This window comes from Channa argus, chromosome 15, assembly GCF_033026475.1.
Source record: "Channa argus isolate prfri chromosome 15, Channa argus male v1.0, whole genome shotgun sequence".
Lineage (NCBI taxonomy): Eukaryota > Metazoa > Chordata > Actinopteri > Anabantiformes > Channidae > Channa > Channa argus.
The window spans coordinates 4,466,300-4,485,402 of NC_090211.1; the positions used below are offsets into that span (position 1 = coordinate 4,466,300).

A 19,103-nucleotide genomic window follows, 5' to 3' on the forward strand; every position below is an offset into this window, starting at 1 on the left:
TCAAGGGGGATTTGTTGGGTTGCCTTGAGATGACTTTGTTGTAAATTGGCGCTATATAAATAAAGTTGAATTGAATTGAATTGAATCGCTATATCACAACAGTGACCATCTTAATCATTTTTAAGAGATGCAGTTTCAAAAGGAGGAGGACTGCAACAAATAGTATAGTAAGTACAGTGAGCATGTGAGTATTTTATACAAAAGAATGAAAATGTGAACATGACCTTAAAACAACCAGCCCAATATTTTTAACAATGATCAGATGAGAAACACACAATGCACAATCTACCACCATAAAGATGAAAAAATAGTTTTAGTCCTTCACAATAATTTCCAATCAAGAAAAATTTATTTTTTCTTCTTTACTGTTCACCAGGATGTCATGAAATAATGACAGATCGGAAGTATCTATTCCTGGATGTGACACAGAGTCAAAGAATGAAATTCTTTTTTGAAGTCCATCCAAAATTATATTTACCAGTAACTATAGCCATTGTCAGTTTCATCAGCACATTTTTTTGGAACAAGTCCAACCAGTAAAAAGTGTTGTAACCACAGGAATCTAATTCTGTACCGCAATCTCAACCGGTTGGGGGGGTTTCAGTTCTGAGTTGGCAGCTCTCAGTGTTTTAACCAATCCAACAACTTCTGTTATACGCTCATCAGGCATAATATTATGTCCAATACAGTGACTCTGAGGTTATAATGTCTAAGCTTTTACGTTGAAACTGTCAGAAAGGTGATAATTCTATTATGTGTTAATTGTTGAGGTTAAAGTGGGTAGTGGAGACATACTTTAGTGCATTGTAAGAAGAGGTGGTTGTAATGTTTTGGCCACCCAATTTAAAATTAATGAGGTGTTATGGGGTGCTGGGTGGGAGAACCAGCAGCTAGAGAGAAATGTCCTGTTTATTGGGAGAAATGATGAGAGAAACACTTGTTGTCAGAGAGGTCGCTCTCCGCAGAATTTATTGACATCAACTTCCACATTCAAAACCAATATTGAAATAAACTTTTCCACAACTGATTGAGGTACTTTCAGGTTCAAGGACACTTTAGCTACCGGATGAATCAGAACCGGTACCAGCAGAAATACTGCTCTTTCAGCTGATGTATTATAACACAAGGATATGTCCACACGCATACCCTAAAACGCGTACAATGTAAAACATAACTAAACATTTGAGTCATTTTTACTTATGATATATCAGCCTTCAACTAACTGCTTCATTTTTTACACATATGTAAACAAGTTTTTAACATGAATGTTTCACTGAGGAATAATATACGAGCTTACCTCACCGTGACTAAACATATCAACAGAACCTAAGTAAAACGCAGAGTAATAACACGGGAGCCTCTTACTGTCTCACAGGGGAGAGTGGGACACCTGTGACTGCTCACACCTCTAGGTAGACATTAGCATGGGGGACGTCCGCTCACTCTATGAGCTACACTTTAAAGTTTGTTCCACTTCAAAACACTTTCACAGAATGAAAAGAAGCAAACTTTCTCTGCGTGAAGGCAATGCCTCAGTAACAAATGTTCCTTTGCTGTCCCCTACTGGCCTGGCCAGGATCCCATCTCAGACTACTTACCAATAGGAAAGCTATACTAATCCAATGTTTGTAATACATTTTACGGAAGTCAGAAGATACATGGATCACATTGTGACTTTATTCTGTGTGGGTCACATGCCTAATTTGTGTCAAGCTTGTTGTAATGCTCCAGGTATTATTGCATTTAATAAATTTCTAAGAAAGCCCTCACCACGACAAAAAAAAGAAAGAAAAGAAAAAAAAATTCTGCATTGAACTTAATTCCCCAGATTAAACAATATTTTCTGAAATTAAAAATATATGTGTAAAAATGTTCACTGCAGGACCTATGAATCAGTGTATAGAAGCGTCATGTTTTTTTTTGCGTAATCTCCCATGAGGTTAATAATGTAGCACACACAAGCTGCAGTTAGATTCCTGCCCAAAGTAACAACCTGCCCTTTAAACTGTCTCCTAGAGGAGGAATGAAGCCTTTCTTTCTCAAACCATGTCTCTTCTCTCAACCTTCTCTAGATGATCAAAGACTGTTTCTTCTGACATGTAAATTGACATGGACACAGGACCCCTGACTTTGTAAATGTTAATTAGGAAAACTATCCTACACGAGGATCATTCTGTGATTCCTTATCAAGGTTTAACTCAGGTTTAACTCTAGGGATCCTGACTTATAGTAGACTCTCTTCTACACCCCTGTCTTGATACAAGCCAGGAACATCTTAAAACATCGTCACTACATGATTAACTGACACTGACTTCAATTTGGCACATATCCACTATCTCTATTAACTGAGGGCACAAGGTTCTTGAAACCTGAAAATTAAGTTTCCATAAGGGATTTCATGCTGTTTTAGTCTGGTTAATATCCAATGACACACTGCGAATATAGAACAAACGTGTTGGAAAAATTTTACCCAGATAAGCGGTTGTACGTTCTCCCATGTTTATGGAGGTTTTCTCAGGGTGCTCTGGTTTCCCCTGCAACTAAAAACACGTGTGTGTTAGGGACCAGGTAAGGTTGGTTGATAGTCGTGGTGCACTTAGTTGCAGTGGCACAGGACTAACCCTCCATTTGACCATCTGATGCAATTTTGTTGTACAACTTTATGGTAACAAATAAAGCGCTTTAAAATGGAAACAAAGAAACACCCTGTCATCAATCTGAACGGGCTGAATTCCTGTATAACTTCAGCATTACCTTGTTGGCTAAAGTTAACTATAATTTAATTTTCTAGACTTTTTGCAATTCTGATGTACTGTAGTTGAGTATTTCTATTGACTTTACTACATTCTAGAGGAATGTGAGGATGTGTACACATCGAGATGTTTAGTTAAAGCACATATGCTAAACATAGAAAATATAATGATCTGTTGCAGATTAAACTGTCAAAGAGTAAATTTGTGGGAGGGTTGATCTTTTTAGTCACATTACCTTATAATTATTGTATAACACTTTCTTATTTTAAATATTACTTCATCATCATTCATACAACTTTTCTATTTAAATTTTTTTATTTTATTTTAACAAGATTTGTCTGTATTGCCCTGGTATTAGTAGCTTTGCATCAACACATCCTCTTTTGTCATACCTTGGTTTAATTCATGGTGAGGATGTCACATGCAACATACCATGGTCATTCATGTCCCTGTATGCTTCTAATGTGATCTGATTATCTGTGAAATCAATAGAGGTTCAAAGGAGACAAAGGCAATGACTGCTAACCCTATCCCTAGAGTCACCATTTAACCTAACATGCATCTCAAGACTTTAGGAGCAAACCAAAGTACCCAGAGAAATCTCCCCCAAAACATAGAGACATTATCATCATTTTATACTATATAATTATTAACCTTATTCATACGTACTTTTAAAATCACAGTTTCAAAATAAAGTTTTTGTCTAACCTCTGTCTTCTATTACTGCCTAATCCATACTGTTAGGCCTCTTTATTTTTCCCTTTTTTCTTCCCTCGTTGGTGTCATCTTTGATAATGGGGACATACAGCTGGTGAAATCAATTACCAGCTCTATTTCTTCAGTTTTTTCTTCTTCTAGGTTGTGCTCTTGTTGGTTCTTCTGCTCAGGAGGGTTTCTCCTGGGAAGAATTTTGTCGTGCCATCCTTTACTCTAGAGCTTAAAAAGGCTCTTCTCATTCCATCTCCTCATCTGATACTTAAATGGACTATAAGGCTAGAACTGGGTTCCTTCATATTTTTTCACTTGTATTCAGTTTTACCATCAATGTCTGTTTCTTTTACAGTACACACACACACACACACACACACACACACACACACAAGCACATACACACAAGAACACACACATACACTGTAGCTTTAATTAGATTTTCATGTCTACTACTGCAGTCTTGGAAAACCTCTCACAGTCAAGCTCCTTATGTTCTAGATTGCAGACAGTGAACAGAACCCTGTTTTACTGCTAATACTTTACTACTAAGTCTCTATTTTCACTAAAATTTAAGTTTGTTTATATTCATAAATTGCTTGTTAATATTGTAATTTAATATTTACAGGTAAAGTTGGATGTCTCTATAAAAAGATGCAGAGATATGTAATGAAAACAAGGAAATGAAAGAAGAAGAAAGATGAGTGACCAGCTGTTCCTCCAGTGGTGGCTATGGTGGTGGCAGCTGTGGTGGTGGTGTTGCTGCTGGTGTTGGGGGAGGCTGGTAACAAAAATTCCCCCAATGTCAGAGACAGGAATTTGTCAAAGTAGCTCAACTTGGTAAAACTCAACATTAAACTGCTTCGTGTTTGACTGGTGGAGTTGTTGCTGTTGACCGTTATCACTGCCGCCTGGAACCAGGAGCTGCCCAGTTTACACATCATCGAACCACCAGAATCGCCCTAAACACACAATCAGGATGAAATATGTCCACTTACTTATTTAGACTTTGTATTTAGCATTACTGAGTTACATGTTTCATGGAAAGTAATAATTATACGGAATATGCACTATATGTAGTAATGCAGTATTTGTAATATCTAGTATTACTTTTTAACTTTTTTCATAAGTGTGACAAGGTCTAAACTTTTATGACTTAACAAAATAGTTTAACAATTTTTAAAATTAAATTTTCTCAGTGAAATAAGACGAAATGTTTGACATTTTTACTACAAACATGAAGCTACAGCCAGGAGACAGATTGGCACAGACAAACTGTAGCTAGCCTACCTAAATAAACCTCCTTGTCTTCAATGTATATCCCCATAACCACCAAACAATTTTTGTAATAGTGATAATATCAATATTCTCATCATTCACCTGATCCAGAGAAATAAATCCTGTACAAATGCTGTTACTTGTTGATGTGCTCCCACAGTCGACCACAGTTGTCTGGAACTCCTGCAGAACTTGTTCCACTAAAGTTTGAAAAGTAAGAAAATGAGAAGTGGAACACCTGAATCATATGTAGCTCACAACTGTCTGCTATAAGAGGAGAAATGATGCAGACAGTTTGCATAACTGTGTCAGATTGTGTGTTATAGACTCACCCCCTCCTCGCCCAGAGCTCCAGCCTGCAGCCCAACACGTTGAGCCCACAGTGAAAGTTTGTCCGTTGTCCAGGCAGATGGGCTGAATGTAGTTGGACAGGGGGGGCTGGGATGCCAGATGCAGCACTGCAACATTGGGCCCAGTCAGGTTGCTCAGAGTGATATTTTTCACATTCAGTCTCACCTCATTGGCGTTGGAGCCATTCTGTTTCAAACGACCCAGCACCACAGTCCATTGAGAGGGAATGGGTGAACTGTGGGAGATAGAATAAACCAAATCAGCACTAAAGAGACTTCACAACTTTGCAAATATCTGATTGATGTGAAATTCATTAGGAGATAAGTTCCTCCAATAGAAAATACAAATAAAAGTATTTCCTGGTACCCAGTTTTCCCAGTCAGTAGTTTTATGTGCAATATTAACATAATTAATGTCTCTGAGGTAGTTAAAGAGCTCCTCATGGAACGAAGCACCAGTGGTGAATGAGATTCGCCCTGACATGCTGATGGCTCTGGACATTGTTGGGCTGTCTTGACTGACACACCTGTTAAATGCTGCATGGAGGATATATATAGTGTCTGTTGACTGGCAAACTGGGTTGGTGGTTCCCTCTGCTTAGCTTCCCTGGAAAAGCTTATGCCAGTAAACTGGAAACTAGGCTTATGCCAATAGCTAAATGTCAGATCCAGGAGGAGTAATGGACCAAATCTAAATAACTCTAAAAGATAATAATAATAATACACATGAAGACATTGAAAGTTTCTGTCTTTAATGCTTGTACTGGTCACTGTTTCAGCAAATGCTTGTCTCTTGTGCGACAGCATGAGAAGTAATTACAGTATATGGTCTGTAGGTTGTTCTAAGCTTACACTCATAGTTATAGCTCCCCAGTGCATGCACACATCATAATCCCAACGTATTGTATCAGTATTACTGTATTAGCACACCAACAGGGTACTGGAGTACCCTGAGGCATGAGAACTACAAGCTTAAAAAGAAAATTTCGCTTATAGAACAATGGGCTGTGGCTGTATAGCTTTTTATGTAAACACGTATATAATGCCAAGTCAATTTGATAATGTACAAAATATTGAGCTGAATTAGACTTGGTGGAGTCAGTCAAATGGACAAAGGCAAAATTAATTTGAAAATGCAAATTATTTAAGCACTGTTTTACTCTCATTGTATTCATCCTTAGCAAAAAAGAAATGTGAGAAAGCCGATGGTAAACCACTACTTATAGCAATCACCAAATAGTTCACTGCTGCCGCAGCAGATGAACAATATGACTGTAAAAATAGGAGGAGAAAGAATAAAATTGATTTGGTTGATTCCAGTTATGCATAGTGCTTACTGCCTCTTGCAAGCAGAAACTCAAATAAATTTGTTTCTTGACCAAATTTTAAATGGATTTTCAATTTTAGTAACTCTCTCTGTTGTATAGTCTTGTAAATATATATATATAGTATAGTAAGTTTAGTGACTCAATTATTAATCCTGTTATTATTAAATATGTCTGATAATGAGATCGACTAGGATTAAAAGTCATTGATTCATTTAATCTGTGTTCATGTCCATTTCACTTGGAAAATGACTCCCCTACTTCATGTTTAAGACCCAGTAGCCCATGTGAAAATATTAATCCCAGCTGACAGACTGACAGAGGAAACAGTGCAGTAAGAAAAGAGCGAAAAGACGCAGCCACAGAACTTCTGGCCATAGTTCAAAGAAGTATGAAAGGTTCCTCCAGTCCAGAAGCACCTAATTGCACCAAAATGAGCTGTGCATTCAGAAAAATCAGTGTGCAAGTTATCTGGGTAAGGGTAAGGTGAGTTTTCTGTGAGTAATGAAGAGGTTGAAATACCATAGAAGTAAGTTCAAAGACACTGCAGCAGTGTTCCTCTGCAAACCAAAGTGCCCTGCTACTAAAACAGTTTATTTAAAACACTACTGAACTTCACGTTGTTGATAACATGATTCCATTTGTTTCACATGTGTCTCTTAAATAAGATTTCTGCAGAGATCTAAAATATACAGGTTGTATTTAAATTATTAAAAGATTAGATGAGAGAACAACTAAAATAAAACATCATCAAAGGTATCTCACCTTAAGAAGCAGTTGGCGTTGCTCAACACAGAGTCCACAGCCACCAGAGTCCCACCACACACATGGTTTCCATTCACCTGTAGACTGGCCATCCATGGCCACATGCCAGCTGTTGCTGAGTTTCCTCCCAAAATACGAGTATTTATCGAGGCTTGACCACAGACCACAGCTGGATAAAAATGCCAAAGTTAGACGAACAGAAAGTATTTTAACAACAATGAAGATATGTAAGCATGGACAGTCAAGCCATAGTCAAGCTTTGTTTAAACCATAAGAACAGATTCCAAAGTTTCCAAATATTTCACATATAAATATAGCAGGCTGATTTATGGTAATGGGAATAAAGAAATGACCAAAACATCTCGTGTATTTCTGTTTGATGGACTGCAGACATAAATCTCTTGGTTCCAAATATTTTAAATGGTAAATGGTCTGCACTTATATAGCGCTTTTCCACCTATTGGCACTCAAAGCGCTTTACACTGCTTCTCACTCACCCATTCACACTCACAATCACACGCACACTCATACAAAGCTGCTGTGCAGCTGGCCAACGCTCACCGGGAGCAACTAAGTTGGGGTTTAGTGTCTTGCTCAAGGACACTTCGACGTGTGACTGGAGGAGCCGGGGATTGAACCAACAACTGCAAGATTGGTGGACAACCTCTCTACCTTCCTGCGCCACAGTCGTGAAGTGGTTTTACTCAGTGTAACTATCAAAAAGCTAAGAAAAAGTTGGACAAACGTAGAGAAATAGTAAAATCCATCAGATCCATTAAGTCTGAACACAGCAGGCACTCACGTTTAGTTACTGAAGCGGACATGGTTGAAGTGGGGGTGCTTGGTGTAAATGTGGTTGATTTGGTTGAAGGGAGGGTGGTTGATGTGGAGGTGACTGAAGAGAAAGTGGTTGATTTGGAGGTGGTTGAAGGCAGGATAGTTGAAGTTGAGGTGGATGAAGCAAGAGTGGTGGGTGTGAAGGTGGTTGAAAGATGGATGGTTGATGTGATGGTGGTTGAAGCGAGAAGGGTTGTTTTGAAGGTCGTAGAAGGTAGAATGGTTGATGTGGATGTGGTTGACTTGGAAGTTGAAGTGGTTGGTGCCATTGTGGTTGATGTAGAGGTGGTTAAAGGGAGGGTGGTTGATGTGGAGGTGGATGAAGGGAGGAGGGTTGATTTAGAGGTGGTGGAAGGGAGGGTGGTTGATGTGGAGGTAGTTGAAAGATGGTTGGCTGATGTGGTAATAGCTGGTGTGATTGTGGTTGATGTGGAGGTGGTCAAAGGGAGGGTGGTTGATGTGGAGATGGATGATGGAAGAACGATTGATTTGGAAGTGGTGGAAGGGAGGGTGGTTGATGTGGAGGTGGTTGACATGGAGGTGGTTGAAGGGAGGCTAGTTGAAGTTGAGGTGAATGAAAGAAGGGTGGTTGATGTGGTGGTTGTTAAGGTGGTTAAAGGTGGGGTGGGTGATGTGGTGGTTGTTGAGGTGGAGGTGGTTGAAGGTGGGGTGGGTGATGTGGTGGTTGTTGAGGTGGTTGAAGGTGGGGTGGGTGATGTGGTGGTTGTTGAGGTGGAGGTGGTTGAAGGTGGGGTGGGTGATGTGGTGGTTGTTTAGGTGGAGGTGGTTGAAGGTGGGGTGGGTGATGTGGTGGATGTTGAGGTAGATGTGGTTGAAGAGAGGGTGGTTATTGTGGAGGTGGATGAAGGGATGATTGTTGATGAGGAGGTGGTTAAATGTGGTGGTGGGCCTGAGCAAGTTACACTGAGGTCACTGTCTGTCCCAGGGGATGTGAAGGTGATGAATGTCGGCTGGTTACTGGTGATCACGCTGTTGATCCAGGACTGATACTGGGACACTCTGGTGTAGACTCCTGGGAAATCAGGTTCAGCACAGCCCTTTCCAGAACTCACAATCCCAGCCTGGATCCAGCGACCATTCTGCTTGCTCACCATGGGACCACCAGAATCCCCCTTTTAAGGAGAGAAATATTTAGTAGAAGCAGCTTTTGTAGAAAGTAAAATCTCACACAAACACATGGATAAAACTTATCACCTGACAGGCGTCTTTTCCTCCTACACTTAGACCAGCACACAGCATGTTGTCTGTGATTGAGCCGACTCCATAGTCACAGTTACACTGTCTGTTCCCCACAACTGGCACCTCCACCTCCATTAGATTCTGTGGTGAAGAAAGGGGCACTAAAGAGACACATGAAGTACACTTTAGCTGCACTGCAAGTATTTATTTCTAAATCCAACATTAGAAAAGGAAAGGTTCAGACGGCTAAAGTATCTTCAAAGTATCTATCATTTTGTTTATTCCGACCAGTAGTTTGATTTGTTTTATGTGTAATTTCAAACATTTAAGCATATTCGCAAAACCGTTTGCTAATCTCATTAAAAGATTATGAGAAATGTTTCCGTAAAACCTGAGTTATAGACAGGTTCCCAAACCACTGGCCAGCATCTGGCCATAAGGAAATGTACACAAGCACTAGTCCGATCCGCTTTTGGGACTTGTTAGGCTAATTCAGCTCATTAAATCTGTGTGACATTTAAGGCACTTGTGGCAAGAGACACTTGTTGTCCCAGATACAGGGGCTGTGAGCTTATGCAGCACTTTGTTAGTGTCACAGACACTGGTTTGATTTGCTGTTTAACAGTCATAAATAAATAGCATTTGGAATTAAATATTTCCCAAAACATTACCACTATTGTTACTATGCTTTTCTCTGAAAAGTACATACCCCTGTTTCTTTATGACCCACCGTCATTTGCAATGTCGCCCCATCCAGTGACCCAGGAGTTAATGCCATTGTAGAAAGTGCTGCCTGATGCTGCCAGACAGACGGGCTGAATGTAGTTGGTGAAGGTCACTGGTGAAGAGAGCTTCAGCAGGCAGATGTCATTGTCTTTAGTTTTGGAGTCATATTTGGGATTGTTGATGATTTCTGTTACCATATAGAACTGCTCATTGGGGTCAGGCTCCTCTAGACTTTGGCTACCCAAATACACACGCAAATCGTTTGCACTGCTGTTGATATAATCAGAAAAAAGAGAGACGGGACAATGTGAATACGTGCCTTTACAGAGACTTGAACTTTTTTTTTTTTTTTAATCCTGTAAGTTCAGGGTCGCCACAGTGGATCATTGTTCGCATGTTGATTTCGCAAAGTTTTTAGACCAAATGTCCTTGGAATTTGGTTCTATATCTGATTCATATCCAACTCCACTATTCAGACCACTGTCACAATAGTCAGAATCGAATTCACGTAGTCTTTTGAGGTTTTCACAAGCCCTTCCTAACCCTAACCTCTATGAACATGTGCATATTGCCTGTCACCATCAGTCAGTATCTGCATTCTACAGTTCAGTGAAAATAAAAACAGAAGAGAAAATCAGACAGATCACATACCCTGAACACCTATTTTTAATTCTGTATCAGATATTCATAAGGCCCCCCTTTGTAGCCCGAATGAGTTTCTGAAAGGTTTTAAAGCGGTTTCAACACTTTTGTGATATCTTTTTAGCATCTCTTGTGAACATTGCGTACACTGTTTTTTGTGAATGCTGTATTGACACATCACACTATTTTACTAGTGCTTCTCAGTACATGATGATATTATGAAAAGGGCATTTCTGGGGGTAATTTAATCAAAAAAGTGACACTTTCCTTTATTCTACATTCAGTACATATAAAAGGATTTATTGAAGACCAAGTTGCTTTTACAGAAGCATTCAGCTCATCTGTGTTGTTGGGTTATGCATTTCTCATCTTCCTGTTGATAGTACCACATTCGTAGTTTCAAATCAGTTGGCACTATGAGCAGGTGCTACGTACTGCTGGAAAGGGAAATTGACGTGTCTTAAAACCTTTTTAGCAGATGGAAAGATAAAACACAATGGACCAGCATTCAAATCATCCCTGACTGTGGAAACTTCACATTTGACTTCAAGCAACTTGGATTCTCTACCTCTCCACTCTTATCCTCTGACATTTAGTTTTATTTGAAAAGAGGACTTTAGAGCACTGTGCAACAATCTGGTTGTTTCTCTCCTTAGCCCAGGTAAGATGCTTCTGACCTTGTCTCCATATCTAGTCCAGTTTTTATGTAGCTTGATGGATGTTGCAGCAAGGAGATATTTCCACAAGTTAGTTAGCAAATTATATATAGTTTTCTTAACCTAAGGCATCTGCAGACTGTGTGAATTTACCAATCTTTTACCAACCCCACCAAGTTTATTGGAAGCCATACTGTACTTCATCAAATAAACTTTCGGTACATCAACTTTAATGTAGACTGTACGCTGATGACATGCTGAATTATAATCTACAATGCAAGTGAACATATGTCGTCAGCATGTGTCCATCATATGCTCTGCAAATTGTAAAGAATAAGGCTAAGCTAACGAATTTTATATTTGAGCCTTTGCAGTAGCGATGTTTCTGTGTATGGTAAACAATAAGGAGGACAATAGAGAGCTTACTGTGACTGGGAAAAAGAGGCTTATTTGGAATGGCAATTACATTTTAACCAGTATTTACAAATGCCTTTTTATAACCTCAATAAATTAATTGATTAATTAATTTTAATTTATTAAGCAAAATTCTCTGTGCCATTAAGTTTGCATAAGCAGACCATGTACAGTCCACTACTGAGATCTACAATGCATTGAGAAATTATTCCCAGCACTTTTTCCACATCTTGTTATGTTACAGCCTAATTCCAAAATGATTCAAATTCAATATTTTACTCAAAGTTCTACAATCAATTGCCAATAATGACAACATGAAAGAATTTTTTTTGAAATCTTTGCAAATTAATAAAAAATAAAAAAATAAAAAAAAATCACATGTACATAATTATTCCCAGCCTTTGCTTAATACTTTGTTGAAACACCTTTAACACCAATTACAGCCTCAAGTCTTTTTGAGTATGACGCCACAAGCTTGGCACCTATTTTAGGACGGTTTTCCCCATTCTTCATCCCAGTAACACTGAGATTATAACTGTGGGACCTTATATAGACAGGTGTACCCTTTTCAAAATGTCCAATCAACTGAATTTCCCACATGTGGACATCAATCAAGTTGTAGAAACATCTCAAGAATGATCACTGGAAACAAAAAGCACCAGATCTCAATTTTGAGGTAGAGACCATGAACACTTAGAAACATGTGATTTTGTAATCTGTAATAAATTTGCAAAGATTTCAAACCAACTTTCACGTTGTTGTTATGAGGTATTGTTTGTAGAACTTTGAGGAAAATAAGGAATTTAATCCATTTTGAAATAAGGCTGTAACATAACAAATGTGGAAAACGTGCAGGATGCATAAATCACATGTTTTAGCTTTTATGAACTGAAAATGTTCATGGTGGGGTTTAGTGTCTTTATAGTCTCAAATTGGCGAGCATTTGTTTTTCGTTATGGTTCAATCCTCACTGCTCACCTTTGGAAGCAGTGAGCAGCAGTCAGCACCCACTGATCATTGATGAGGGATCCTCCACAGAAGTGACTCCCAGATCTTTGTAGACTGACCTGCCAGGGCCAGCTGCCTGGAGAGGCCACCTGTCCTCCAACAATCTTTGTGTTGAAAGGAGCCTGACCACACACTGAAGAGAGAGACAATAAAAACAGAGTACACAACATTCTCTCTACCCCTTAGATGCCCACCGTGACTTCTGTTTGAAATCACTGTAAACTGAGCATTATGATGCTGAATGTGTGGTGGGATGCTCTCAGTTGTGACCCAAAAAGAAACAAAGGTATTTTGGGATTCCATTGCTTCTATTTAAACTATTTAAACTTATTATTAAAATAATTAAAATTGTAATTTTTAACTTACCAAGATGTTGCGTGTGAGATACTAAAACAGAAAACAAACAAAAAAATTATCTTGAAAGAACAATACTGCATTTACATTTTCTGACATTTTATATAATCTGTAATCCATCCATCCAAATCTTGTCTTTGAATAAGATTACATAAAAAAAAAAAAACTTTTAGGCTTTTATATGGGCTTTTATAAAAGCCCATATAAAAGCCTAAAAGTTGTGTCATGAACTGACACTCACATTCACTTCCTGCCCTGGATTTTTTTGTTTGTTCCCCTTTTTCTCCACTTCCTGTCACCAGTTTTTTCTACAGCTTTACCTCTTGTCGTCTCCGCTCTCAATTGTTTTCAATTCCCCTGCCCTTTTTAAATTTAAATTTAATTTTTAAGCTCACTGTTTGTTAACAGTTTGTCGCCCGTTTTTCTGTCATTCCAGTTCCCTACCTGCTTGATTCCTGCTCATGTACATTGTTTTGTCTAGTTTCGATTCAGCTGCCCCTGTTATTTTGACCCAGTCTTGTAATTAGTTAACTCCAGGTTTTTGTCCCCATTGTCCCGTTCCCCATGGTAAGTTTGTTTAGCCTGTGGTCTTTGTAATTTGTATTCTGTCTACCCTGGCTAGTCTTTGTTTAACTCATTCCTCTCCTGTTACGTTTAAAAATCAGTCACTTGTATCTCAAATCCCTCTCACGGTGTTGCTTTTGTGTCCTCATACAAAAACCCTGACAAGTTGTTACTGCATTTATAGGTCCCCTTAAACTGGTTTAACTGCCCTTTCATAAAAGACTGGCACATATTCAGCCTTATCAAACACAAGTTGTTCAGAATATAAATTCTAATTATAAAATGGATAATGTCACAAAGATACTGTAAATGTGGCTTGATCTGTAGGCCTGTGTGATATTGTGTCTCCAAGCCATTTTTGATGTGCTGGTCTGAGTCAAAACCCGGGCCAATTTTTATTCATACGTCAGCCTTGGATTGGCTTATTTCTGTGCAGTTTATCTTTTTTAAAGTAATTAAGTTACAATTCTGTTTAAATTCTTATTTCTACTGAGTCTCTGAGGGAAAATATCGGATTGATTTGATACATTTATTGAAAACTGTAGTTACTTCTCACTTTTCTAACAAAAGATAATACGAAATCACTGTTATTTCATTTCTAAAATCCCTTTCTGCAAAATTCCTTTCACTTTTGGATTTACAGAGTATATGTATCTATATGACTGGCTAAGGTGTGTACAGTGAGGAATTAAGAACTGTCCTTACCTTGTGTCAGGAGACTCAGCAGAGTTGTAACACAGATCCCGATGTAAAATGCCATGAATTTAAGTTTATGTCAGTTGGTCTGTTCTTGTATAGATACTGTTCCTATCCCCTTCTTCTTCTGTTATATTTCCTCCAAATGTAACTATTACTCTGTGTACTTTTCTGAAATGCACTGTTACCCATTCAATGACACACCCACTAATTATCTGTTTGACACATCTATTATGTCACTGTCTTTACAGCCCAACCTCATATATTAGCATGTTTGGATTGTGCTATTGATGATCAGCCTCGAATTTAGGAGACAGCTTTTTGCAGTAATGGTTTACTTGTACTGAATGCAACTAAACACACTTGGTACTATATAAAAGGTGACAAGATGCAATATAATATTTCCATTACATAGTTCATTGTACACAGCAAAACAACCTACAGACTTTCTAATTTAAGCAACATCATGAGATCAAGTCTTACCACACTGTCATTTATGAAGTACAATAAAACTCACCAAGCTACATTCCTGCATTAGAAATTGAAGAAAGTCTGCTTGAATTTGACAATGAATAATTTTCTGTCAGAGGTTCGTAATATTATTTACAACTTATATTTGCACTAGGGGATATTCAATATTCAACTATTTTAAGTTTCAGCTGTTTGCTTTGAACAAATCAAACAAGAACAATTTAAATAGGTCAATACAACTAATAATTGTTGTATCCCACCAGAGACTTTCCATTAGGTTTGAGTCAGATGACTGTGACAGGAACTAAATTGTCTTCTGTAACCAAGCTTTGGGAGAGTTTGAGGTAAGCTTGGAATTATTGTCCTGCTGGAAGGTCCAGTAAAGCTTCAGCTTCCTCACAGATGGCATGATATTTTCACCTATGTCCTGATACATGAATGAATCTATTTTGGAATTTTGGTTTCACACACTGCATTCCCCTTCCTCCAGACACTGACACTGCTGATCCATAAGCCAGAAAAGTTTAATCCACAGAACAGAATCCCAAAATTTTGAGCATGCTGGAGCCAACTGTTTCTGTGTGTTAGGGTCAGTAGTAGTATATGTCTTTAAGTTCCAGCATAGAAACTTTCGGTGTTTACTATATGTGTAAACTGAAACCTCAGTGTCTGCGGGCACAAAGTCTCGCTGCAAATATTTTGCAATTACTCAAGAGTTTTTTTCTACCTCCCTCTTCAGAAATCTGGTTGCAGCCCCAGATTGCTTTCATTGCTTTCATTGCTGTCATTGCTTTCATTCTCCAAAATTAATACAAAATTTTACTTTTAATGACTACTGCAGTTTTAAAATCATTCAACCCTCTAAACAGAATCTCTCATAAGAGCACACATTTGTACATCAGGTTTTTCTTTCAAGCGCATGTGATTAAGGGCTTCATTAGTTGCAGCAGGTATGGGTTAAATTAAACACAACAAAGACCTGAACTAGCTCAAGGATTGTTATGACTCATGTTTAATTGCATGTTAGACGTTATGGCTGAGTCAAAAGAATTGTCAAAAACATTAACAAAAGAGATTATTGCCTTTTACGAAGAAAGAAGAGGACAGAAAATGATAGTAAAAGGTACTGAATGTCCCTAGAGACACCATTGGAAGCAAAGCTCGCGAGTTAAAAGTTAAAGGAACTGTGGCTTCACTACCTGGACTTGGCAGAAACTGAAAGCCATCTGGGGCTGCAACCAGATTTCTGAAAAGGGAGGTAGAAAAAACTCTTGAGTAATTGCAAAATATTTGCAGCGAGACGAAAGACTGGACCTTCCAGCAGGACAATAATTCCAAGCTTACCTCAAACTCTCCCAAGGCTTGGTTACAGAAGACAATTTAGTTCCTGTCACAGTCATCTGACTCAAACCCAATGGAAAATCTCTGGTGGGATTTCAAAAAAGGTGGTTGCAGCACACCAAGAATATAAGTGAAGTGGAGGCCAATGCCCATGAAGAATGAGCTACGATTATTCATGAACGCTGTCTGACTATGTCTGACTCGTGAAGGGGTTAAATCATTTTGAGATTGCAGTAGTTATTAAAAGTTGACTTGAAAACAAAATGCTGCTTGAAGTGGTGTTCTACCAGTAACTAGTTCATGGCAGACCTGTGCCGTGCTGGTTCCTTATTTGTTACTGACCATCTAAACCAATGTCCTCTCAGCACACGGAGACTGAGTCTTCTTCTATATTTTGGAAAGTGGCTTCACTTCTTTATAAAGTGTATTTATGTAAAATCTTCGAATCTTGGACTCTGCACTTGTTAAGAAAAGGCTGCAGGGAACATTTCCGATTTATGTAAATCTACCAGGCTTTATCTCAAATCTTTTTCAAGCTCATTGGACCTTTCCACTTTACTGTGTGTTAATTAATCTAATGACTGCTGCACAACAAACCCTATTTATGTTGGCACAGAGAAAGCAGTAGCTGTAGTCAATCATGATCACAAACAGGAAGTTCAGAGAGCCTGAGTTTAGCAAATGAAAGTTTAAGCACCACTGAAATTGTAATCTGAGTGGGCCCGAGTTGATGTGAGAAAAAGCCAAATAAATTAAACCCTGTGCACCAAATTCTTGGATTTTTTCTTTATTAAAGGTGTATTTTGTACAGCAATTCCGCCCAAACAAAAAATCAGTTTAAAGAAATTATGTAAAGCCCTGTATTGCCATGTAAGTCATGTCCATGTTACATGTGTGCAAACTTTTGTTCGAAACTGTAGATACAGGTTACCCCATGGCATGATCCTACAGTTAGTTGAGTAACTATTTTTAGAATGGTTCCAAGGTAATGTTTTTTAAAGTGACATGGCCAGAAACACAAGTAAACCAATTGGTTCATCAGGTCCCAAACATTCACATGTGCTGAGCTCAACAAGGGAGTTTGCTCAATCATTATTAAAATACAGGCGAGGTAACAAAATGAGGCAGAGCTGGTAAAACCAGTAAGATCATTTATGAAAAATTATGTAAGAAATAAATGAAAGGAAGAACAAAAATGAGGCGGCACCACAGTTAAAGGAGCAGCACATGTTACAGAGAAGTAGTCTGTAAAGATCTTTTTAAGAGAACAAGAGATTTTAGGCGATAAAAATATGGCAGAAGTTAACTAATGACAACAAACATTAATTCGGCTGGACATATTTGTCTTATATCAGTAATAAAAATAACATGAACGCACATCAAATTTCCGAAAATTATCATCTACCTCACAAGGGAAAAAGGACAAGCTCTTCTTCTTCTTCTTCTTCTTCTTCTTCTTCTTCTTTTCCTTTCGGCTGCTCCCTTTCCTGAGTCACCACAGCGAATCATGTGCCTCCATCTAACCCTGTGCTCTGCATCCTCTTCTCTCACACCAACTAACTTCATGTCCTCTCTCACTACAGCCATAAATCTCCTCTTTGGTTTTCCTCTAGATCTCCTGCCTGGCAGCTCCAACCTCAACATCCTTCTACCGATATAGTCACAGTTTCTCCTCTGAACATGTCCAAACCACCTGAATCTGGCCTCTCTGACTTTATCTCTGAAACATCTAACATGTTTCCTCTGATGTCCTCATTCCTGATCCTGTCCATCCTCGTCATTCCCAAAGAGAACTTCAACATCTTAAGCTCTGCTACCTCCAGCTCTGCTTCCTGTCTTTTCTTCAGTGCCACTGTCTCTAAGCCAAACAACATCTCTGGTCTCACCATCGTCTTGAACATCTTTCCTTTCATTCTCGCTGATAATCTTTTATCACACAACACACCTGACACAATTTTCTCCACCCGTTCCAACCTGCCTGCACTCGCCTCTTCACCTCTTTTCCACACTCTCCATTGCCCTGAACGTTGACCCTAAGTACTTAAAGTCCTGCAGCTTCTTCACCTCTGCTCCTTTTACCTCACCATTCCACCTGGGTCCCTCTCATTCACACACATGTATTCTGTCTTACTGTGGCTAAGCTTCATTCCTCTGATTTCCAGAGCAGACCTCCACCTCTCTAGATTTTCCTCCACCTGCTACCATCACCAGAGCAAACAAGAAGGGGCTCAGAGCTGATCCTTGATGCAGACCCACCTCCACCTTGAACTCCTCCGTCACACCTACAGCACCTCACCACGGTCTTACAGCTCTCATACATGTCCTGCTCCACTCTAACATACTTCTCTGCCAGTCCAGACGTCCTCATACAATACCACAGCTCCTCTCTCTGCACCCTGTCATACGCTTTCTCTAAATCTATGAAGACACAATGCAACTCCCTCTGACCTTCTCTGTACTTCTCCATCAGCATCCTCAAAGCAAATACTTCATCTGTTGTTCTCTTTCTAGGCATGAAACCATATTGCTGCTCACAAATGTTCAACTCTGCCCTTAGACCAGCTTCCACTACTCTTTCCCACAACTTCATTGTGTAGCTCATCAGCTTTATTCCTCTGTAGTTGCCACAGCTCTGCACATCTCCCTTGAGTGAGGCAAGAACATAGGGTTCTTCTACCTCCTTCGACCTCTGCTATTATATGTCACCCTATGTTCTTGCCTCTTTTGGAAGTGTTCCCTACAGCCATTTCCATCATCTTTGCTAAGTCTACCACCGTCTGTCCTTCTGCATTCCTGTTCTGAAGAACAAACCTGCCCATCACGTTCCCGTTATCCTACATGTCCATTGAAATCTGCTCCAATCACCACTCTCTCACCTCTGGGGATGCTGTGCATCACTTCAACTCACTGATGAATTTCTCCTTCTCTTCTAACTCACATCCTACCTGTGGGGCATAAACCACTAACAACATTGAACATCACACCTTCAATCTCCAGCTTAGGACTCATCAACCT

At 39.1% G+C, this 19,103-nt stretch overlaps 1 protein-coding gene across 1 annotated transcript; it reads right to left on the minus strand.

The window, feature by feature from the left end:
* Positions 1-3,987: 3,987 nt before the first annotated feature.
* LOC137100377 (transmembrane protease serine 9-like) lies at positions 3,988-14,422 on the minus strand. Its single transcript, XM_067478187.1, has 10 exons — positions 14,286-14,422; positions 13,029-13,049; positions 12,633-12,795; positions 9,947-10,212; positions 9,232-9,377; positions 8,819-9,149; positions 7,180-7,348; positions 5,072-5,325; positions 4,842-4,939; positions 3,988-4,423 (listed from the first exon to the last, which is right to left on the minus strand). The coding sequence occupies exons 1-10, from the start codon at positions 14,338-14,340 to the stop codon at positions 4,106-4,108; spliced, it is 1,821 nt and encodes a 606-aa protein (XP_067334288.1). The 5' UTR covers positions 14,341-14,422; the 3' UTR covers positions 3,988-4,105.
* Positions 14,423-19,103: the final 4,681 nt, after the last annotated feature.